Source organism: Vanacampus margaritifer, chromosome 15, assembly GCF_051991255.1.
Source record: "Vanacampus margaritifer isolate UIUO_Vmar chromosome 15, RoL_Vmar_1.0, whole genome shotgun sequence".
Classification (NCBI taxonomy): domain Eukaryota; kingdom Metazoa; phylum Chordata; class Actinopteri; order Syngnathiformes; family Syngnathidae; genus Vanacampus; species Vanacampus margaritifer.
The window spans coordinates 6,910,560-6,935,785 of NC_135446.1; the positions used below are offsets into that span (position 1 = coordinate 6,910,560).

General features: G+C 40.8%; 1 protein-coding gene across 1 annotated transcript; it reads left to right on the forward strand.

The window, feature by feature from the left end:
• On the forward strand, window positions 1-24,971 carry mdfic (MyoD family inhibitor domain containing). The gene is made up of 5 exons (XM_077544624.1): window positions 1-185; window positions 322-485; window positions 3,409-3,483; window positions 17,386-17,706; window positions 22,450-24,971. The coding sequence occupies exons 2-5, from the start codon at window positions 398-400 to the stop codon at window positions 22,704-22,706; spliced, it is 741 nt and encodes a 246-aa protein (XP_077400750.1). The 5' UTR covers window positions 1-185; window positions 322-397; the 3' UTR covers window positions 22,707-24,971.
• Window positions 24,972-25,226: the final 255 nt, after the last annotated feature.

Consider the following 25,226-nt stretch of genomic DNA (forward strand, 5'->3'; position numbering starts at 1 on the left):
CAGAAAGTTTGGGACGTCAGACACATCTGCGCGAAGTCAAACTTTTGGACACTGCAGCCTCACAACTCGTCTCGAAAAGTTTACGGTTATTAGCCGTCGTTATTTTCGCCTCCGTGCAGCATTGGGTAAAAAGAAGGATGGGAGTGCGTCAGATTTGAAGCGAAGGAGGTGACATGTTGTGAAAGGTAAGCGGCGTCTTTCTAAACAATGTTTGCCGGCAACTTTCAACAAGTTTGTCAGAAAAAGAGGCGAAATGGGACATTTTCTCAGTACTACTGCAGCTCAGGTAACTAACTAACCGCCTTGCTTCGTGTCTCCAAGCCAAATGAGGTGACTTTTGTCCCCCCGCAAAAGAAGAATTACACGGCGGATAGAAACATTGGAGATTGACGGTTTCATGTCCACGGAGAGCGGCCATCCTCAGCATGGGCCAGAAAGGAGCCCCCAGCCGGAGACGTGCTCCCCTTTGCTGCCCATCGTTCACGGTAAGATGCAATTATGGCGATGAATGCAGTTTTCCATAAGATGTATATTTCTGCTATTTTCTTCTTCTAATGTTGCCAATTTCATCCTACCAAGTTGCCTTTCCAACTGAGGGGACCTGCAGTATTTGTATGCTATGTTATGTAGTGTATTTTAGATTTTTTTTTTTTAAGTCACACACTACCAAAAATAATTTCACAAATAGTATATTTACTGAAATAATGATAATTATTATGCATCTAAAATAACTGTTTTTCCACCTGATACCGGTACGAGTACTCAACTCTTGAGTAGTCACCGATACCGCTATAGTTTTGAAACAATAAAATCCCCTCCCACACCTAAAAACAAAAACATCAAAAGCTTCTGCCTTTTCCGGGTGATTGATTTATTCAGAGGGATGTTTGTGTTTTCTTTTCTGTGTTGTGTGTGTGTGTGTGTGTGTGTGGCAAAATAAACGTCATTCATTCATATTGCAAGGCATTGGTCCGATACCAATAGATAATGCTGCATTTGAGGATAGTTGGAAGTCGGATTCATCTGAGTTGGTTTTTCCCAGTTCCGATCTGAAAGCATTCAAGGCGAAAGTAAACAACCACAATGGCGGATAATGATAACTTGTTTTTAAGTATTTTTTAAACCTTTCATACAGTTCAGTAGTTCATCGTATAATTTCATGCAGGGAGAAAGAGGCATACTGTCACGTACATTGTGTTACGCAAAGTTATGTTGAATCTTTATGAATAAAGAAAGCTATCTAGTTTTATACCTAAGTAAATTGTGTTTTACCATTCACGGTCTGCATTTCCAAAGGGGTTGCCATTGTAGATTGACGTCACGTTGTAATCCGTCTGTGAATTTTCCGACTTCGTGTTCAAGGGGGCGTTCCGGTACACACTTCCTGGTTTGAACTCAGAATAGTCCGACTTCCGACCATCCTCGAATGCAGCATTCGAACGCTAGATGGCTCAAGGCGTAGTCGGCAGCATGGTCACTGGTCGGCCATCTTAGGACACGGGACTGCTCTGGTGCATTGTCTGTGGTAAAGTGTGTGCTGAATTCTCGACAGATTTACAAACGGATTGGTTTGTTCCAAACCTTACTAACATGGCTATGATTCCGGCTGAATTTTTAAATTGCAGATTTTTTTCCCTAGTTATTTGTATCATCTCTTGTCATATCTAACAACAAACATGAAAATCTGTTGAATTTGGGAGCTGATCGAGCAGCCTTGTCCCAAGATGCTTGCCCTGTGACAACAATAATAATAATAATGTCCCCTTTTGATTGACACATTATAAGTAATAATTGAATAATATGTTTATTTTTGTGACTGCATGAATCATGGTGAGCGATGAGTGAAGTCCTAATATGTATAGACAAACATGTTCTCTTGTGTTGAAACCGTCTGAAGTGTGACATTGACATCATTCATCAGGAATGCATGTCGCCTGTCCGGTCTGGTGTGACAGGAAACAGTTGAAGGCCACACTCTTTGAGAACCTTCACCTTTGTGTTCATTTTAACTTCTAGTAAGAGAAGTTCTTTGGCCAGCACACTCCTCCTCCATGACACGGGGACTTTTACTAAATCATGCTGAGTCATACATGAAAACTGGGCCTGGCTGTGTAAATAGAAAGTGTGTCAATACAGGAATAAACAGTACCCAGATTTGTTATTAGGTGGCAACTAATAACTTCCAATTTGAGCGATATGGCCTTCACAAATACAGTGTGAGCTTTTTTTTTTATCAACAGTTTTTATCAACACTGTTTTATGTTGCTCTTTTGCAGCTAAAACAGTAAAAACTCGTCAGAATGATGCAAGCGCTTTCCCTTGTCTTGTGTTGTTAAGTGATGCGCCGTGGCCATGTTTTTTTTTTTTTGTCTTCCTTCCTAGTAAAGTCCACAGAAACACCCTGGTGACTACAAACAGAAAACCACAGCCCAATTATAGTTTTTAATTAACTTTCTAGTTAGATTATCACATGTAAAATAATCCACCCGCCCCACTCCACACCCTCCTTTTTTTCATTTTTCTTCAAACAAGCAATGAAGCGTTAACCATCCTATTTATACCAAGCATCATTACAGCACTGTCAAAAAATAGCAAAGTAGGACAAAGTAAGCAATCAGTCAGGCTACTGGATTGCGAATGGATTTTCGCCGGCCCCTTCAAAGGCGCCTGCGCTTAAGACTGGATTTTCCCTCCCAGGGGAGCGGGGATGTAGCGGGAGTAGACCAATTCGTTTCTAACCGTGATCACTAAATACTGCGATGCATCACGAGGTAGCGCTGCTAACGCTAACGTCACTGCCATACATCATCTCCCTACTGCGTCGCATCTATCCAGGACTGCTGTCCCCCCATCCCGCCTCAATCTATCAGCGGAATATCACTCTCTCCAGCTTTGCCAAACACGCTTGTGAGCATCATTCCAACGAGAATGGCAAACATGGCTGAAAACTGCCCTCAAACCACACCAATAAAGGGGATTGTTTTCGTCTCCCCTCCTCCCAAGACGAGAAGTCAAAGGAGTGCACGAGTGAAGCTGTTGACGCTTACGCACTTTTTTCCACTTTAGCATGAATGCTGCTTTCATGGCAGGTAGAGCCCAGCCGGGAGCACAAGTACTGAAAATGAGATCCAGAACTCTGGAAAGGCTTTCACCTGAACCAGCACAGCCACACTGTGTTGTGCAACCATTTGTTAGAATTTTTTTTTCTCAATTTTACTTTTTTTTTTTGTGGCACTCTGGCTCATCCCATCGCCAGTCATACGGTGTCATCTGACCTTTCTGTAAACGTTTACATTTGTTTTGGATAACAGCTGAGACAAACACAATCTGGAGTCTTTGGTCTTTTGTTGTGAGAGGCTGTTTTTTTTTTCTCTCTCTCCTTAGCTAACTCAATGTTTTTGACCGTAGATGCCCGTGACGCCGAAGCATCGGGTCCATCCACCAGTCGCGTGACCCAGGAGGACCACTGCGAGCCAATAAGAAGTACGTTTGAACAAACAGGAATGGGACATGTTGAGAAATACTAATTGGTGGGAAACAAATGAAAATGGCACAATATTTAGCATTTGGTTTCCATATGAAAGCGAAACACAAACACTTCCTTTATTTGCGGTGCTGTGTTCTTACCCACAATGTATTGCATGTCGGCAACACGGCACAGTCTGCTGGTTGAGTAATATCTTCTTACCTAACAACAAAAAAATATGTCAAGAGTGAATGTTTTGACAGTTTGACGGTGCGTGCGCACGAGGCCTCGAGTTTGCTGGCCAACTGAAATACAAGCTCCAGTGTTTCCAGTTGCAATAATAGCAAGATGGCACCTTGAGGCCCTTTGTTGGCAAGCCAGTGGCCCACATGTTTGCCGTCTCATTCCGCCGCAGCTTGGCTTCTCATTTCCATTGTCCTTTTACTTCCTTTCCAGGGGGAAATCCTGCTAGGGCTTTATTGCATCTCACCAACAGTATTTTTTTTGTAGCCCACAGCAAACAATTGTCAAGACAGCATTGCGATTATTATTTTTTGGCTCCATTTGGCGTTAATTCAGGTGTATCAGCACTAAATTGAAAATGGGCATTTAGACCAGCAATACCATTGCTGCCGGATGTAGTTGGTATCTTCAGAATCAGATTAGCTTTATTTGTGTTGTACCACAGGGTGCAACAAAATGGAACAGACACATGTCCAAGAGACAAAGTGTAGCAAAACTTGACCAAAAGAAGGGGAGTTGCATTTTAGAGCGCCTATTTTTTTTTCCGCAGATGAGAAGAAAAACAATGAAAGGAGAGAAAAACAACAACAATCCATCCTGTGCTCCTGTAAGGGGACAACAGTTCAGTCAACCTTGAGTCTTTCACTAGAGCTCTCGATGGGTATCAGTTGGCCGAATAGAGATCCGGACGTTTACGTCACGCGTCCCAAAATGGGCGTTAGCGCAGCCATTTTGGCAGCATACAAAAGACGTCTGCCACTTTGAGTAAACGGCAAACGCCACACTTTAACAATGATTGACGAGCTGTCAACTTCTCCACATTAGACTCCTATATGTCAAGTGTCCTCAAATTCCATTGAATCTGCGATTGAGTTTGCTCATCGCTTGAGTCTGAGTGTTGATCAGCCGCCACAAACCATCAAACATGGCCGGCAACTTGCGCTTCAATTTAGCAAAATGTGCTTGCCTAGATGCAGTTCAGTAGTTGTTTATTAGTCATTATTCCAACGTGAGGCTGTAAAATCTTGATTGATTGGTGTGTTACGTTGGGCTTCTTTGTACGAATGAACCCTGCCGACTTGAAGACACGTCAAGTGAGCGTCAGTGTCATTTTTGCTGACATTTTTTCCCAACCGTGCGTGTTTACAAAGGAGAAGGAAAAATGTGTCGGGTCAGGCTAATAGCAGCTGATTGCTTCCATGACAGTGCGTGAGCTATAATAAGGACCGTGTTTGAATTTGACACAACAGTTCTTTTGTTTCGATCTTGTTAACTTTTCCAGGTCTGCTTTTTTCGATATTAAGTTTAATGGTTATCCAGGGGCTTGTTTACCAGAGTGAGGGAGCGATTTGGTTGCAAAAAGAAGGGGGAAAAAAATTTCTTCTGTCAAGAGGTCTTCTAAGCTTGTCAGGTGTGTGAGTATTGTTCTCCTGAAGGGAGGCGCGTTTCTCTTTTATCGGGAAATAAGCCCATGTGACAACAGTTTTGCGCTCGTATTTGATCTTGCCGCACCCCCACACAAACAATGAGTGTGTAAGAGAGAAGTGTGACTCAACATCTCGAACTATATACGAGTTTGAAAAGCCAAAGTTCATTGTTGTCTGAGGTCTTCCCGTTTTGTACCCGGGGCCTATCAGATCCTTGCTCCACGTGTTAATTGAGAGCCCTCACCGGTTGCAGCAACAGGAAATCAATAAGAGATCATCTGCTTGGTTGCATCCTGCTCCTGAGCTCTCACTCGCCATGTGATTTAAAGCTTGTGTATGCTACGTCGGCGCTACATTCTCACAACACGAGGAAGTCAACTATATTGTTGTACTGACAGTACATATCCTTTTTTTAGCGTTTGAAGGGAGCTCGCTTTACAACAGGAAGATAAACATGCTTTTCTGAGAGGGAAGCATGTATTTGTGTCGCCCATGGTGCTTGTAGATTTTGATGATAATAGATACAAGACTGGTGGCAGTAAAGCCAAAAGTGATTCTTTTTTTTTTTTTTGTTTAACTCTAGCCTCTACCACAGAAATTCTCTCGTCTGTCTTTTTTTTTTTTTTGTCAGACTAGGGCTGGGTGATATAGCCCAAAAATAAAATCTTGATTTTTTTCTTTTTCTTTTTGTTTCAGTCATTTAAGACGATTACAATTGTAATCGATTTTAATCTATTAAAGCTGTCAGTTATTAAAAAATAATACCTGTGCAAAATGTTCAGACAACAATGATGTAAATTGTCTAAATCAGTTTTAACACAAACTTAACATTCCGTCAGACACCAGAATTCATTCTTAGTATTTTTGATTACTATTAAATTATTTGTGAAAGGATAAGAATATCTGATCAGGCTTTCAGTTAATTTGTTTGAAATTAAATAGCTGACTTTGATCATTTCTAAAAGGTTTTACAGTTGGAAGGTTATAGTGCAGCTACCGCGGGGATTGTCAACCGCCTGAGATTTGTTCCACTACAGTAAAGTACAAAATCTGAAGCAAGGCTGTCACCGGGGAAGGCTTCCTCAGTGGCTCCTCCATCCTGGAGGGGTTTGGGGTTGTCGGCAGACATTCCCCAGAGACGCTTTTAGGTTTTCCAGCAGCTCGTATCTCTTGCACACAGGACCCTGAGTCCCTTTGCTTCACCCCTGAATAAATTGCAACCGGTTTGAGGGGTTTAATCGTCACCATTATTCACCGGATTGTCAAATACTTTTGAATGCCCGATAAAGATGACCTTACTTGCTGCTTTTATCTGTCGTGCGAAAGGCCCGTCAAATAGCACGACTTTTTTTTAAAGAAAGATCACCTTTTGTGTGACTCTCTGATTGGACTTGAGCAGCACACCTTCAAGGTTATTACCTGTGCGCTCAATTGACCTCTTTGGAAGTGAATTTGTGACCTCTAATAACTGACGTGAAATAGATTTCCTAATGGAAGATTGCCATTTGTGATTTACATGCATAACTACTAAAAGGAGTTGAATCAAAGCGAAAGTAAATCAACATTCTCAAGCTGCCTCCAAGTTGCCAAAGTACTTCAAGACTTTTTAACCTCCTGTTAGTTTTCCTTTTCAGCTACATGAACTGCGTGATTGTTGTTATGCAAGATTCATATCTTCTTTGTAGTCCTCCGAGCCCTCTCTGTGCAGAAACAATGTTTCTAAAGTATAGAGCCATTATGAACTCCGACGTTATTTTCAAGTGATTACTTAGCAGTGGGTCACGGAATCCAAAATGGTATAAATAGGGTGAAATGCTAGCGCAGGGGTTGATTAAAATGGCCATTGTAATTCTACCTCTGTTATAATTATTTTCTCATTGTCTTGCCACAGATAGATTTCATATGGGAAATTTCAAGTGTGCTAATTAGCATATTTCACCCGAAAGTGCCCAAGTGTATTCAGTGTTTTTTTTCTTTAATAGTCGACATACTCGAGCCACATGATTAGTTATGCATACCCCGATTGCCAAGAAAGCATATGGATTTTGATTGTGGTTTAAGAGTTGTCTAATTATTGCTGCAGACAGTACAAGAGAGGTAAAGTTATTTTAACGCAGTGGTTCTTAACCTTGTTGGAGGAACTGAAGTCCACTAGTTTCCTATGCGCATTAATTTTACCCTTATTTATTGAAAAATAAAATGTATAATTTTTTTTCAAATTCACGACATCGCTATAGGGTTTACTGGTGAACAAAATGAACAGAGAGAGAAGCCTTTCCATGGAATCTGGCTCTTTTGACCTTGAATTCAGCAAGCGTGTTTTTGTGTTTTCCCATCTCAATGCAGCAGTAAGGATGTGTTCCTTTAGTTTTGCTCGATAATTAGCTAATTGTGCTGGACTTGAATTGCTCAACTTGGCATTGCAAATCAGGCAGTTAGGACACTCAACTCAACTGCACTCTATTTTTATAAAGCACTTTAAAACAACCAATATTGTTTTCTTGAGATGGAACCCAATGAAAACAGTAGAGGTCCCAGAATTGAACACCATACGTTTCGTTATAAACGTGGATTCATATTGCACATATTCGTCCAACCACTTTCTTTTTATCTCACCATAGAAAGAAATCACACAACCATCACAACATCCACATTGAGCGCATCAAATTCCTTGCAGCACAGATAGACCAAACGAGGTAGTGTGATCACCTGCAGCCAATAATGGCCAAGTGGGGTGGATCATTCCAAATCATTTGAGTTTGGTTTGTGTCTTGACTTCCGCCGGACACTTGAGACTGACTCACCGAACCCTTGGGTTGCGATCGAACCCAGGTTAAGACCCACTGTTTTAACGACAAATGACCTTTAGTATCTAAATGTCACTTGTGAGGCCTGGCTGCTTTTGCCTCCTCTCACAAGCAAGGCACTTTTTGTTTATTGCTCCTATTAAAAGTAGAGAAGTTTAGGTGAAGCACTAAAATAAAATGTGTGGTATTTACTTCAGTTGTTTATGGCAGGCTTTACAGTATGTTTACCAAGTGCGCCACACACGACGGCATCTTTTCCAGAGGGGGAAGGTGGTGGTGATAAAGGGGGGAAAAAAAGTACTCCAGCCAGTTTAAATGCGAACGGCACAAGGGGGATTACGTGGCCTCTAACAGGGTTTGGCTCCAACATTAAGGTTAAAACCCTTTTCTATTACTGAGATCGGTGCTGCTGTTGCCCTCGCCAGCCCCTGAGCTTGCGGCTCCCTGGCTCTCTCGTGTTTGTAGGTTCAATGCCTCGCTGTGAGGTCATTCTGTCAGGCCCCCGCTGAGCAGCAGAGGGTGACCAGAGAGGGGGCGGGAGGGGGGATGGTTGCATGGCTGCTGTCCTGACTCCGTCTCAGGCTGAAGCCATCCAGCCTGCCCCGTCCCCCCCTCTCCCTTTCAGGCTGGAGCTAAAATCGATATGTGCGTCTCGCCGTTTAAGAAGCCACTCAGAGGCGGACGAGCACCTCCGTCCCGAAGGCTGATTCTCTCAGCTTAGAGTTTTGATTGGCATCCCTGAGATGTGAGGCGCTGACCCACAGCTGTCCCATTAGTGGAGGGTTAATGCTGAGATTGCTACTGAGCAAATAAAGGAACTCGGCGTGGGGCTGTTTTGATAGACTGACAATCCTCTCTGTGACCCACAGTCACACCTCAGATGTCTTTGGCCTTTTAGGGAGCGTCAATCGGTTAGTGGGCCACATACTGTAGATGCTGTTGTGCGCCGTGCACTTTTCCCGCGCAAAGGCTTGAACTTCCTGTGGAACTTGTGTTAAGGCGCATGGATAATGAAGTCGGCGGAATATTTGAGTCATGGCTTCAACTCTGACGCCCTCCCTCAGCAACTTTTCCTCCTCCTCTCACACACTCCTGTGTGGGGTGGAGGAGGGTGGGGTTTGTTTTTAGGAGCCTGGCAGCTCCCACAACCGGCCTCTGAGTCATGTCGTTTTGAGACGTTATTGCAATGTGAGCTTCCATCGAGCATTCGTTGAGGGCACTCTTTTCAAATTGCGAGAAACAGGAAATGTCATTAGAGAATGGCACAAACTTGTGCAACTACATGAGAAGTAATACAAGTGTTTCTGCTACAGGATGAGCACTTATATTAGCACACTACCAAATTCCACATAACTGTGTTGAAAAATAGGGTGGTGGGAGGGGGAAGGCGTCGTTGAATGCGAATGGCATCTACTCAACAATATTCCTGTGAAGGGGAATTTTGATTTCGTACATCCGAGTCAGGCATTTTACTGTTGGAACAACACGAGCAGCGTTGTATGCTGCATAGAGGCCAGCCTGTGATATTGTAATTTAATATACCATTATTTTTTAAGGTTCTCCTCCCATGTATTTTTTTTAACTAACACACACACAAAAAAAATCAGTATTACAATAAATAATATTGGATTTATTATGCATAAATGTTTTGGTCTTGCAATATGTCATATGAAAGACAGTTTATCTATCTCAATTAGTTGTTAACTTAATGAATACTTTGACTTGCAGTCTTTTAAAGGTTTTCACTATTAGGGTCGGCATGGCTCAGTGGTAGAGTCAGGTGGGTGAGGTAGTGGGTTCGATCATTACTCCTAGTGACCATGTTGAAGTGTCCTTGAGCAAGACACTGAGCCCTGATTTGCTCCCAGTGGACCTGGCAGCGCCTGGCATGGCAGCAGCCGACCATTTTTGTGAATGGGTAAATGTGAGGCTTCAATTGTAAGGCGCTTTGGGCACCATATGGTGTAGATAAAAGTGCTATATAGACTAGCTATATAAACATGTGAACTGTACTTAATCACTGAACTTATAAAATGCCTCGACCGACTGTCGACAGCCCTAAAATTTAGTTTCACACAAAGTCGAGATGTAACGATTACGATGATCGCCATATCATTGTCGTCATGTAATAATAAATGAAGCAGCCATAAAAAATAAAAACTTTTCGCCCGCTTCATCCAAACACAGCATTGTGAACTACTGTACTACGACTATGATACTTTATCAGAGCCAAAAAAAACTAAAAAGAAAGAATGCCGTGGACACTCTATACAGACTAATTCAAGATGAGCGAAGCCATTAACCTACAGCTATTATTATGTATAAAACACAATATTGTGCTGTTTTGATACAATATTGTGATATTTTTTATGATATTGCCAACCTTCCCACAATATTATCGTCATCATGAAGTTCATAATGTGATAATACGTATAGTGACGTTTGGATAGTGTTACATCCCTAGCAGAAAGTTGGGATATATTTTTTACTCAATTGGATGTGCAACTAGAACACAAAAAATAACAGCAAAATAATGCAACATTTCCACGTTGAGATGAGTCTTGACAGCTAATCGAAGCCACACTTAACCAGAGTGTCGCTGTCGTTGATGAGTATCCACGCAGGTAATTCCGCTATCCTCATCATCATCTTGCCACTTCCATCGCCACTATCATCATTATTTCATCTGGGACAAATTCACAACAGTGTTTGTTAAGTGTCAGTAATGTCCCCACCCCCTCAGATGCAGTGGAACTGGTGACATTTCTGTTAGCACATGTCACATCACCTTGCACTCCTGACAAGAGCATTTGTAGATTTTATTGCTACCACAGTCTTCAGTTGTGGAGGATTACGCCATAAATTATTATTATTTTTTTTAAGTTTTATATTTGTGTCCAGGCATAAAAATAATTGACATAATGATCTAAAAAATAAATCAATCGACTGTATTTTTCGGACTATAAATCACACTTCTTTTTTTTTTTTTCATAATTTGGATGTTCCTCCGACGTGTGAATAATCAGTTGTATATATTAAAATTTGTGTTGGTACATGCTCCAAAAATCCCGGTTCCCTCAGGTTCGGAAATTAATTCTGATGCCTGCACACCACTCTACGGTGGGTGTGTTCGTAAATATTCTCTGAGCGCGCATTGCTTTGCTCCGATCGTTTGGAAACTTTAAGCATTGTTCAAATGTATCGCTCAGTTGTTCTGAGTGCCCCCAAAAAACGGAGTGCCAGAGCCCAAACAGTTCATGCATGAGTTGCTGATTGCTTTACTGTAACCAGGAAATGCTGACGCCGGGGGAAACAAACAAACCTAACATAGACAAATGGACGCCACAATTAATTCTTTTCTCGTATAATTATTCACCGTTTCCTTTTTGAATATTTATTGAACAGCGAGAGGAGCTTTGTGCATTTTTATCTGGTAAAGATGTTCGTGCTTTTCTTTCCTCCCAAGACGAGATCAAAGACGACATTTTCATCCGTTGCCGTGATTGATCAAAACAAATATGCACAAGATGCCGCATCGTCCAATCAGCTCAAAGTATTGTACAGGATGTCCAACCTTTCTCGAGCAAATCACTGCGGAGCACTCCCAGATTGCTAATGTGAAGAACTCCTTTGAGTGAATCATAATTATCAATCTGGCTATTGCCAGGTTACCGACTTGACTGTATGTGTACGGTCATCACGGTACTTATTGACTGAATATAGCTGATTGTTAACATCGAGAACCCTGAATTCTAGATTAGGCCATTTTCAGGGATTAGCATTGACAGGATAATGTCAACACACAGTCATGATTCCATTTTGGCATCATGTCAACATCCTGGCATGCTAAATCATATTTATTGTGAAGGCACTTTGAGGTGACTTGTTTTCCAGCCAGCGCATCTTTTGCATATTTCAAAGAAAGTCCTTGTCTTCAAGTTTGGAAGGTCAAATGGTAAACATGGCTTTGATACGCCCAAGGAACATTTCAATCAGAGCCCTTTTGTAATAACATTCATTGTACTATATATTCCTCTCTCTTTCCCACCTCGCTCTCTCTGTCGTATAATTCCCCTGGTTTTGCGTCTATAAATATGGACGGGGAAGATGTATAATTTCTAATGAGAAAATATATCCCTTTGGATTGAAAGGCAGGGGCTGTTCCACACACTGCTATTTGTTAGGAGGAGAGATGATACCTGGGGCTGTTTTGGCGCTGATGGTGGTAGGGAGGACTCTGGCTAGGTCATTGCACATTTGACAAATTAGCATTTCAATCATGCAGGTACATGCGCAGCCGGGCGGAAAATATACACGCTTTCCTAATGCCGCCGCACAAAAGATAAACAAAACACCGGCGTAGGGAATTAGCATTTCCGATCTTCCTGCGGTTTGTTCCTTTCGGAACTTGGCTCAGAATGACACCGCCGTTTCCATTCGGCTCCAAAGTCTTTGCATTGTGCAATAATGGCAATTAGCGGATGAATACGAGCTCCGGATTGGCTTGTTTATTTGCTTGACATGCTGTGACGTTTGAATGACTGTGAGCGCCATGATGGCCGTTCTAATCCATCTGGGCAAACACTTTTCATCAGTCACTCCCTGCTGGGCGTTCATATTCAAAATGCTTGTTATTGGGCTCCTGGCAATCTTCATCCTGGCCTCGTTGTTAGACTTTCATGTTCTTGCCTTTTTCACAATTGCTGTTTGTACAGCTGGCTGCGTGCATGTATATTTTTCGCCTGTGTGTGTGTGTATACTATATATATACATACTTGCGCCTCCTCTTTTGTCTTCCGGGTGCAATTTTCAACTTTTCCTATAGGACCTATTTTCTGTGTCAAAAAAACAAGGTGTTGCTTTTACACACAGAGTGATCCGCGAGCGACCCCCCCACATCTCCGGCACTCTCCAGGCTCTCCGGCGCTTGGTCCCCGTGTGGCGTCGCCGCTGAAGTACTCTGTGACAAATGGCAATTATATTTGTGTGTTCTTCATGAATCCATCAAACACTGGCCTTTTAAAAATGCTCCCCAGATATCCCAGCCTGTCAACTAGTGGTAGCGGTGACCAAATTGGGATGCTGCTTAGACAGTCAAGAAGCACTCACCCCGCAGTTTCCCCTCTGATGTGTGTGACAGCGTGTGCAGGGGAATAGCATGTTTTATTCAACTACAGATGTACACTCTCAACAGTTGTTGATGTGCTAGAAATAGGGCGGTTACAAGTCCAATTTGGTCCGTGGTGTATGTGTGTTTTTGTGTGTGTGCGTGCACGATACATGAGGTTTTAATGCATCCTGTCGGGATCGGTACATTCATTTATCTCTGCAATGATGTAGCAACAAGACAGCTTTTAATTAAAAAAAACAACAAACATTTTATGTAAGTAAAATTGGATGCATCCTTGCTGTTTTGGACCAGTGCCTCCATCTTGTCTTAAGAGCACACCTCTTTGAGTTTATTCCTTTTTGTATTTTTTTTTCTTTTGCTGCTTATCGTCAGACTGTCAACTATACATTGTTTATTTAGCATAGAAATGTACTGTCTATGCAACAACAAAGGCTCAAATATCACAACAAAATTCATCCAAATTGAATCCAAATTGCACATTTGGAATCCTTTTTAATTAGAATTTGGAAACAAATATGGCTGTAACTAAAATGTATTTTAATAACTGATTAATCTGACAATTATTTTGGTGATTGAGGAACATGATAAAAAAAAGAAAGAAATTACCCTCACGGAATTAAATATCTTTGTTTTGTTTTGGTCTCCTAATGCTTACACCAACGAAGACATGAATTACAATTACAATGACTGTTGATTGACCTTCAGTTTTTTTTTTTTTTTTTGGCAGAGTGGGGCAGTTTGACTGTCATTATCTTTCTTTCATGTTGTAATGTGTCAGTGTGTAAAAAGAGCAAAAAATTGGTCCATTTTTGCCAATCACCAGGACAGCTAATATCGGCCGATTAAATTGGCCGGCCAAATTCATCAAATTGACAACGCAGAATAAGCACAAACAAATGAATATTTGTTTTCCAAAGTAAAAGTTGATTTTTGTAAATGCTTCATTTTAATTCAGCACAAAGAGAATCAGTTCGATTTCATGGCGTATTACAGAAATCACACAAGGGTGGGCATACTCGGTCCTTGAGGGCCGGGGTTCTATAGGTTTTGGAGGTTTCCCTCTTCCAATCAACATGATTGTTATCAGGCTTATGCAGCGCTTATTTATGAGCTGATCATAAATCAGCTGTGTTGGAGAAGGGAAACATCCAGAACCTGCAGGACTCAGGCCCTCAAGGACCGAGTATGCCCACCCTTGTGTGATTTCTGTAATCACCCCTGGTCTAACGGATTAATCACAATTATCAAATAATTGTCTTTTAATTTGATAATTGTTTAGTTGTCGATTAATCTTTGCACTTCTCAAAACAATTTATTTAGCATGTAGAGTATAAAGGCAAAGTGCTTGTGTGTAATTTTATAGCCTTCGCAAAGGTTTGCGATCACACGACATGCCAGCTAAAAATGACCTGATCAATCCATTGACGATGATCCCTTATGTTCCTACCAAATATACACAAGAACTTTGCCCTGACTTTCTTACGCGCAGCACAATTCCAACACAACTTTCCACACATTTCCATTTTTTTGTCTCATTATTTTTTCATTTGTCGAGTGGCAACTGTACACGTCTGTCATTGCCATCTCTGACAGTATCATCATTAGCGTGATCAATGGTTATGCATATTATATTATGCATCGTGTCCATTCATCTTCATTGCGATAAAAATAGAACAAAAAGTTGCCAGGACAATTCAGAGAACATGCCGCAACGAGTTGAAGTCATTTTTATGGCTTTGCGGTTAGCAGCAAGATCATTCATTTTTGTTAGATTTTTTTATTTTATTTTTTTTACATTGGTGGCTACTTTAACAACCATTTCTACTTTGGTAAATTGAAAGTTTGGCTTCCTGCGTGGCTGTGAGATAATTATACCTGCCAGTCTGCTTTGGCGTTTCTGCAAATGAGCGTGTTTATGTGCATGGGCGTGTGGCCAACCTCAATGGGAAAAGCGACTATGCTATTACATCTTCCTTAAGTTTGATGCTTGAATGAAGTCGCTGAAGAAAACTTGGAATGCGCCGAATGCGTCTTTGTCGAGTTGAACTACGTCCTATTTAGTGAAGCTGTTGCGGTCGGTCCAGAAAAAAACCCACGTTCATGTGCGTTTATGAGGAAATGTTGCCGAGCGTATGAGCGATGGGAAGAGAACGCGTCGTCGAAGATGAGCTGCATCTGCTCCGCCAAAGTGCGAAACCACAACAGCTGTTGCCTCATCGCCATCCTTTCGTCTCGTTGATAAACTTCACACAGCAGCCACATTGTCACGGACGGCCTTTTTGTCTTGCGCAAAACCAGACGGAGAGAAATCCATCAAGTGGGTTTTAAATCACCGCATACAAAACTCCGCCGCCTGCTTGCCAGTTGTCTAATTCCGACCGCAAGGAATCCCCTTCCCTGAAGTCCTTATTTGTTTATTGAAGCAGCTCGAGGAGTGCGTTTAATTGCTTTGTTTTACGTCTACGTTCACATCCGGCCTCTCCCTGGGTGATGTGCAGCGAAAAAGCGCCAAGGACCGATTCCCACACTCACTCCTGTTCAACTGTAATTGTTGTGAGCTGACACAGCGATGGAAATAAAGGCTCGGAATGACATTAAGCGCGACATTTTTTCTTTTTTAAAACGGCAACACACTTGAGGGATGCTCTATAAAGCAGCTCAATTAGGATGGTTGAGAAAGACTGGAGGTAAAGAAAGTGTCGAATGGCGAACGAAACGGCGGTGAATAATTCACCAAATCCGAAGTGAGCATTGCACTGGCGGGCTCTGATGTGTACTGAGGGGTGGTAACGAAAGGGGAACTCCCAGTAGAGCTGAATGTGCAGGTACTCCTCTCGACGAGATGCCATATCCTTCGCTCACTCATCCTTCGGCGCCTTTCTTATCAGACAGGTCGCCGTCTTCTGACTGGAAGACTTGCTGAGGCCACCTGAGCGTTCAAGTAAAAGGAGATCATTACTGTTGCAGACAGCAGCTATTTTGTATAAGCACACTATCACAAGCTCTTTTATTTCCCCTCATATTAATCTCACGTTCCCTTGCACAACTCACCTGGGTACTGCTCCTATCCGCCAACTGCGGCGGCTTTTGTGATCCTGTCACATGTGAGGTCCCTACATCTTTCCGCCTTTTCCTGTCATCCCGGAGCAGAAATGTTTGCCATCTGATCAATATCGCGCTGCGGCGTACTCTGAAGATTTGCTAAGAACCAACGGGGCGAATAAAGTTTTCCACCAAGCCTGACGGCAGAGTGCTGACAAAGTCCTCGCTCTCGTTTAAATAAAGTTGTGCCGATGTCAAGCATTTACTGCCGTCTGAGTTAAAGGAAAGTTCTTTTGACAGAAATGGTATTGCTATAATCAAATTCAGTTACAATGGTACCTTGGCTTACACGGTTCATTTCATAGTTAATTTGAAAAAGTCGGAGTTACTCTACTGATTACTTTACTTTAAAAGTAACTTAGTTAATTTCCTGATTACTTGATTTTAAAAGTAACTAAGTTAGATGAAAAATTACTTTATTAGTTAGAGTCAATGGATGCCCACAGTCAGAGATGGGAAAAGTACGGACATTCTCTACTTGAGTAAAAGTACAATTACTTAATGTAGAGCGATGTAGAGCCCAAAAAATGTTTTGAGTAAAAAGTACAGGCACTAATGGTAAAATGTAACGGATAAAAGTTAAAAGTAGTCTAAAAAATAAATACTCCGGAAAGTACCAAGTACTGCGGAAAACTACTCGAGTACAGTAACAAACTATTTATACTTCGTTACTTCCAATCCCTACCCACGGTGCCCTTGATGACATTGGTGGTGGTGGTGGGGCGAAATAGGTTTGTCATTAGAATGTTTTACTGAAAGTTTCTCATTTGAACAATAAAGTTTTCTCGTCCTAATGACAAAAACAAGACCCCCCCCCCCCCCCACACACACACACACACACAAACACACACACTAAAAATGTCATTGCATTGAAAGTTTCCTCAAATGTTACTCTCAGCTGCACTTAATGGCACAGCCACTTTGCAGCGAATGGTACGTGAGATTCCTGTGATCTACTTTGATAATCTATATGCAGTAACTAATTGTCACTTTGGATAGTGACTGTAGTCAGATTGCTTCACCGAGACAAGTAACACATTAGATTAGATTGGTTTGTGTAAAAACTGGGTCATGTGTTACCTGTATCACAAAATTTTAAACAAAGTGATATGTTATTCATCCGCGCCAGCACCCTAAAAATAATTTGTTACCTGTTTTTAATGACAAATGACAAATATGAGAATGACTGATGAATGCCTTTGTTTTCAGCTCAACCCCTTATTGAAAAAGAAAAAAATGGCGTTGGCCTCAGCAGCCCCGGCGCACCCGCCAACCTCGATGCCATCCACCCCAGTGCTACTGGTGCGGGGACAACGTGCAAATGTTCATGCGGCAACGGCACCAGCTCATTCGCCATAGGAGGGCCGACCCCCGGTACGAGAGCGGTGCCGCCGATCGCCAGACAGCCGTCCACGCCGGTTTCGCAGAGAATGCAGCGGAAGTTGAAGTCCAGCTTGTCGGTCAACAGCGACGGCAGCCATCGCAGCAAAGGAAGCTCCACCGGGTCGCCAAAACCGTCTTTACCCGAAGGTGAGTCGTTTGTCGTCCACTCGCTAGAAACTAATTCAGGACTAAAACCTACTAACCACTAACAGCTAAACTGAAATTATCGCAACCTGCTTTTTACTTATCAGAAATCAAGCCAATTCATTTCTTCATTAATTGTTTTGAGTTTACTGGCAAGTAGATATATTTATAAAATATATGCATACCAAATATGAAAATTTTAATTAATTTATCATGTCATACACGCGCAATAAATGTTAAACTATATATTTACAGTTTTTCCAAAAAGGGAAATATTTTAAAATATTCTTATGAATTTACTGATTTTTGTAGAATATTTTCAAAACAGATGTAATAATAGTATTAGTTTCTTTCTCTTTTTTTTCTCTTTCTCTTTTTCTTTTTTCTTTCTTTTTTCTTTCTCTTTTTCCTCTTTCTTTCTTTCTTTTTTTCTTCTCTCTTTCTTTCTCGGATGGATCGAACTAGCATTGTAGCGCCACCTACTGGTGAGGAGGACTTCCATAATGTTGGATTTTTGGTTTGTTTGTTTTTGCCTAAATTATCAGTGGCTGGTTTTAGCAGCCTTCAGGAAGACCCAATACATTGAAAGAAGGCCAATATCGATCCATTACCCATATCTGGTATCTTACTCGTACTTCTCAGACAGGCGTATGCAATAAGGGTCTTGGAAACACACCTAAGAATGGCAGTGCATTTGTACCATCACTCACCTTGTAATGGCGGCGTGCATTGCCGCTCCTGTTTATCACTGGTATCAGACATGTGTTTTTAATTTCGACACGCCAGCATCATACGCCTCTCGGTGAGGCCGTCACTTTGTCAGGTGTGGGGCCGAGGTAGGTTCAATAATGACTATCGGCATAGATACAGACTAGGTGTGACCGCCTAACAAGGGCTGAGAGTGCGGGGTGCCCATTAAAAGTCATGACCAGCCCTCGCCAGGCCTCTTGCACCTTTCTGGCCCTTCTCTCGTTGCCCGCCTTGCATGGTCCTCATTAAGTGGACGGACGTCGCTGCCGTCATCGGCGTCCCACGCTGCTCGCAAGCTTTTATGAAGCATTAGCGCGCGCATCCATCCTAAGGACATTGATTTATAACAGTCCGATTGAGATGTGTGTTTACATGAAGGAGAAAAGTAGGCGTTGCCAGCTTTATTTGATGATTTGCCGCACTTGAATTATGCATCAGGTGGAGTAGCGGGTGAGCATGGAGAGGCACATATACAGTAAAGCATCCTGCAGAGATGTTGCACGTGTCTTAATTGGTATAGAGTGCACAAGAAAGGGTGACAAGGGTGAAAATGAAAACAAAAAAAAAAAAAACAGCAGCTCAACAAGTCAGTCTCATTACGGCTTTTTTGTTGACTGTTTCGCAGACGCAAGCTCTCGGCGTCAATTCGCAAGCTCTCGAGTGTTTATTTCCCTGCGGAAAAAAGAAAAGAAAAGCCAAGCTGTTGTGTTTGAGTGTTTACATGGATTAGCATAATCTGTTTGCCTGTGAAATTAGCCTCCTAAACAGGCCCCTGAACACAAGAAATCAAAAGCGTGAGTTTGGAGGAGCTCGTTCCAGGGATTCCCTGTGTTCTTTGGCACCGGAACCAATCTCCCAGAAGCCGTTGGGGTTCCAAGAAGTTCTTCCTCTTTTGTTCAGTGTTGCCGGGTCGACTCTTGCCATCCAGCTGCCGTTTTGCTTAATTGTGTGTAATAAGCTACGCTCCTCAAGCTGCTTTAGCATGACGGGTGCTTACTTTGTCTATAATGTGTAATTTGGTTTTGAAAGCTCAGAATTGAGTGACTTTCCTCTTTGTAAATCCCCGCCATTCACTCTTATTCGTGAACCCTTTAGGCAAGGTAAAGCAACTTTATTATTTACATGGCACGTTTCATACACAGTGTAACTCAATGTGCTTCACACAACATCTAAAAGATACCTCTTAAAATAATTAATTTATATTGACAATATTTAAGAACAAAAGATTCCAAGACATTTAAAAGCAAAGGAAAGTAATAAAAGGTAGCGTTCAGAAATTACTACAAGACTGCAGAGTGAAATTGGATGAAATCTGGATTTAAAGACATTTACACTTGGGATGACATCACTGCCAATGGCAACTTCCATTTGTGTGCAGCATAATGGTGAAATGCCGCTTCACCATGTTTGCGTCGAACTCTGGGCTCCACTAATATAAATTTTTTTCCTGCAGTTTTTTACTCTTGAGGCGTCATCAGCATCATTTTCAGGTGTCTTCAATTTCTTTCCTTTCAAGTTCTTTAGCAAATTGTGTACAGCCCGTCTGAAAGTTTGTTTTAATGCGTCGGCTGTCAGTGTCCAGTTGTGTTGTGTGCGGTGTATGACCGCCTTCTACTCCTCCTCACTGGATCCACACTAATCGCTGCTCTTCAATAATACATCCAAGTGAATAGCTGAGCGGGCCGGCCACTGCTTAATGATTGTGTACTGTGTTTTTTTATTTATCCTTTTTACAGTTGGCTCTTTAGATTCTCAACACTTGCGTGGCTCGTGGCTCTGCCCTCTGGGTCCTTCAAAGTTTGTTAGGCTGAGCTTTGAGGTTTTCTTTCTCTCTCTTTTTTTTCTCTCTTTTTTTTTTCTACAAAGTAGTTGCGGCCCAGCCAGGAGTTTAGCACTCTCCTTGGCACCTTAGGGTACGGCCATATGTTTAATAGTAAAGGAGCTCCATCCCTGCAAGTCTTATGTCTTCAGATCAGCATAATAAGATGCATTAAAAGTTCAGTACACACTTCACGCATCTTGCTTATATCACAGCAAGCCTGTGCTCCTGGTCAGCTCTGCACCCCCTCTAAGCATAAAAAAAAAAATTGACTTTGATTAATCTAACATGAGCATCCAGCAGTCCTCTGCTTGCCTTCCCATGCCGTCCTCCATACTCCCCTGCTTTCTCCTTCGCCTCTAACCCAATCAGCAACAGCCCTCTCCGACAGCTCGAGATGGGCTGATGAAAGTTATGCAAATGTGGCCTGTTTGTAATAGTATTTTATTTTTTTCACTTTTTTGGTCATACATCAGCATGACTTTTTAACACTCCAAAGCAATTGTGACGCGCTGGATTTTGCTTCAGAAGTATAGTTTCGACACCTGCGCAGAGGACAGGAAAATTTGTGTTTGTTACTGGCTTAGAATTAGCACGTTTATTTGATCATTGATAATGATAACATTTGTATGAAAATGACTTAATTTGTGTAGTTGCCTACTTGAAGTAAAGTAAGTGTATAATGGATGTCACAATGTGAAAGCAAATGGATTTGGGGATTTTTATTTAACATTGCTAGTTTAATTTATGGTGAATGTTAGGGTTATTATAGTTTTGGAATTGTCATTTTAGTTTAGTTTAAATGTAGTTAGTTTTAATAAATTTTCATGGCAGTTCTGTTTTTTCATTTGTTTTAGTTATTTAAAAAAATGCTTAGTTTTAGTTAAGTTTGAGTTAGTTTCAGTATTAGTTTTTGTTAAAAAAAAAGTGTATTACTTGTGTGCAATATTTAATAAACACCAGGGTAAAATGACTAACTAAAACCTCATTCCTTACCTAGCGTTGCATTTCGGCTGAGTTAAATGAAAAATCAGGCGAGCCGAGCCAACACAAATTGTCATCAATGAGCGACGTCATCTGAAGGTTCTTTTCTATTGGCTGTTGCTTGATGATGTCACTTCTGTGCGACACACTTTCAAACGTCCTTTTTCCAGTTAATATTGAAATAAATCACATTTAAAATCATCCCCAAAGGCTCATGCATTAAATTAATTACCAAAGACTAAAACTGACATTTTGGCTATAATTATAGTTAGTTTTAGTTTGTTTTGTAAACATAAAATGTAGTTTCAGTTAGTTTTTCTTTTTTAAAAAGCATTTTCGTTTTATTTTATATCGTTTACAAAATAGTTTTTGGAATTTTAGTTTCAGTTTTTTCATTAGTTTTCATTGGTAAGTGCATTGACTTGTTTAGTGCTGTTGAATTGTCAACCAAGAATACTTTTAGCATTAGCTAAAGTAATAACACAACCACCGTTCACCATTGGCAAGTGATTAAGCTTGTTATAAATAGTTCATGGTGAATTTATTGTATTCATGATTCTCAGCAAACTTGCAGTGTCCTGATGTTTTAATTTTGAAAATTGATGAATGGTGAATGGCATTGTTAACAAAAGGGCATCGACTAACCTTTATTGTTGTCTACAACCACATTTTAAAAGCGCCTATGCACCACTCTCTGCTTTAAAAAGTCGCCCAAGTCACATTTTTGTCATTAATCAAGTCCTGCATGTCATTTTGACAAAGCGTGACTAATTTGACCTAATCTATAAACACCTTTGTGGTAGCTAATGAGCACATTTGTAATTTGTAGTGGTAAATTCAGTCAAATTTGCAGGTGACCTCATCAAAAGGGTCTGGAGAGGTTAAATGTTAATCAGAGGTGTATGGCATGGCTAACTCTAATCGGCGTGTTTGCCAAGGAACGAGCGACTCCGAGACGTCATTGACAATCGTCTGAGTGATCAAGCCAGCATTGTGCATGATAATGCTGCAATTATTTAACTGTCTGTTAATCAAAGTGGATGGTGAAGAATTCGTTGCTGCAAATTTCTCACATTTCCTCGCTTCTCTCTGGCCACGCATGCAAAAAACTCACTCGCGTACTAATTTGCAAATTAAACCGCTTCCACTCCTGAATCTGATTTCTCAAAAAACGTGGATTTCATATCACAAAGACTGCTGCGTCCACTGCATCCTGGCGTGCCTCTTCTGCGAGTTCCTGACGCTTTGCAACCTGGTGGTGGCGCCGGCGTCGTGCGGCCCGTGCGCCTCCGAGTCGTGCTGCTGCTGCTGCTGCGCCGAAGACATGGGCGACGACTGCAACTGCCCCTGCGACTGCGACATGGACTGTGGCATCATGGACGCCTGCTGCGAGTCGTCGGACTGCTTGGAAATCTGCATGGAGTGCTGCGGCATCTGCTTCCCCTCGTAGGGATGCGCGTGCCTTTGGATAACTGGAGTCGGGTTGGAGGACTGGTTCAACAATGGGTAAAAAAAACTGTTTATTTTAGAAATGTGCGTTACCTCCTGAGTGTAATTTTTAAGATGCATACTGACACTGCGCTTCTGAAACAACGTCTTAATAATGCCCGGTAAACTTGTAACAATGACTGTATTCACTTGATGTATTTTATAGTCTGTCCTTTTCTACGGGAGCGTGGAACGTTTGAACATATTTACGAATACGCTTGAATGTATTGAAATTAGGGGTGTCAAAATGAGTGCGTTAATTTAAAGTTCCTTTAACGCATATTTTTTAAATGCGCGATTATTGGCCTCACCTTACTTGGAAATTCCGGTCACAACGCAGAAGACACGTCCATGCCAAAATTTAGTAGTAATATATTTAACAATAATTAGTGCATTCAAAGTTAAAGTGATAACTCATTGATTAATCACGAAAAAATATTGCATTATCCATATATTAAAGCAGATTAATCAGACTATACATTTTGACCACAGATGATCCTTTAGCTTGACAGCGGATGTTTACGTTAAAGGTAGCACAGGTTGTGTTTGAGCAATAAACTTGACTACATGCATTATACTAAAACATTTAATAAATGTTTGCTTATGACATTCAGAATATTTGTTCATGTCAAAATATTGGGGTCTTTTTTTTTTTTTTTTACCATTATTAAGTAATTGACTCAGAAAAAAAGGGGGATGAGTGTGTGCTGTGGATAAATTTGTTTGAAGACATCATTAAATGTCAAAATAATTAACATAACAAATGCTGTTCAAATTTGGCGGCCAAAAAAATGCCTTTTTAATTAAGCGATTAATCAGAATTCTAAAATGTGATTAATCTGATTAATTTTTTTTTATTTTTTGACAGCTCTAATAATAATGCATATACTTGTGGATACTGGGGTCAAGTTGCATTTTAAAAATGTGCAGAACATTTTAAATTTTAAAAATGCAGAAAAAGTTACTTCATGTTAAATATTTGATAGCTTTTAGTATAAAAAAATGCACTAAGCTGTCACCGTCTTACAAATGCCGTCTAGTGGCAGAAAAATGACCTAAACACAAATCAATATCACACTCGTTTTTTTTTTACAGTACAGTACATCTTTCTAATTTTAGCTCAATTTGAGGAATTATGAAGTGACTAAAAGATGTAGCCATGATATTTCTCTTAGTTTAACATTTTTTTCCACTTGTATGTTAACAAGAGTATGGATTTTGTTTGTAGAACAGATACAAAAATTGTGATTAATCGTGATTAATTATGATCAAAAATTTGGCCTGACACCCCTAGTTGAAATATGTTTCAACATATTCGCAAATGCGTTTGTAGAATGTGAACACACTCTTTCCTTGTTCTAACGTAGGCTAAAGGCTACAAACTTAGCATATTTATATATTAGCATATTAAATATGCTGTTTGTAGTGATTAGCCTACAAGTACGTTCAAACGTAGTTGCGAGTATGTTCGAATGTACTCGTGAGTACGTTCTTTATAAAAATGTATGCCTGCACCCAAAATGTTTGAGAACCTTTGACCTGTCATGTTTACTATATTGCCATTGCTAAGTTCTACAACACTGTAAAATGTGACATCTCAGTTTTATGTATCCATATCTACTGTCGTGCTGCACAGGAATTTCATGAAGGGGCTAATCAGGAATTAAAAAATCAGCAACCCTAGTTGCCATGTAAGAAGTTTTGGCGTAATCAAACCCACTGACTCAAAACAAGGCGCTCGCTAACTGCCACGTTGCTTTTGTGAACTAATGAGGATAGAGTCACTTTTGTAGAGTTCCGTAAAGCTGCACATCTCCACTCGACCGCTTGCTTTCATGCTCTTACAGTAGTGCTTGCTCATTACTGGTCCTCATTAGCACCACTTGATAACTGATAGCAAATTGTCACTTGCTGATGTCAACAAAGATATTGTGGTAAAGATAAGGTAGAAGAGGTGCATGAGCAAATATAGAAATGTATTTTGTGTCTTTTCTACTAAATTCATTGTTTACTCCAGTTCAGTCGTCTGGTTCCTTTTGGCCAACTTGTAGCATTGAGAAAGCACAATGTGAAGATCGTTTTTTTTTTTTAAGAAGAAGGAGAAAATAACCCGTTGCTCCACAAGTCCACAAGATATTTTATTACTACAATTCTCAAGCTTTGCAATGTTTTTAATGCAATACTTTATATTTTATTGCTGTTGTACATAATTTCGAAATGTCAACTTTAAAATAAATACCAGAGTGAAACAACAGTGTTCCTTGCAATCTTTGTTTAAATGTTTTTGCTTACTTGCAATGTTCAATATTTTTGTTTTGATAATTGTTTTAAAAAAAAACCTGCTCTCTGATCTTGTATCCACAATGCGCAATGTTTTTAATTGTTGATTTGTATGTTGGAGCATATCCTGTTCTGTGCATTTAAGTAACACTTTTTTACACTTATTTGAAGGTATCGGCACTTGCGACGGTGGCCATAGGAC

Excerpts from the sequence above, each read along its gene's own strand:
- mdfic (XM_077544624.1), top strand. The coding sequence starts at position 398 with ATGTCCACGGAGAGCGGCCATCCTCAGCATGGGCCAGAAAGGAGCCCC. Across the intron at positions 486-3,408 it reads TTTGCTGCCCATCGTTCACG|ATGCCCGTGACGCCGAAGCA; the intron begins GTAAGATGCAAT and ends TTTTGACCGTAG. Across the intron at positions 3,484-17,385 it reads CCACTGCGAGCCAATAAGAA|CTCAACCCCTTATTGAAAAA; the intron begins GTACGTTTGAAC and ends CTTTGTTTTCAG.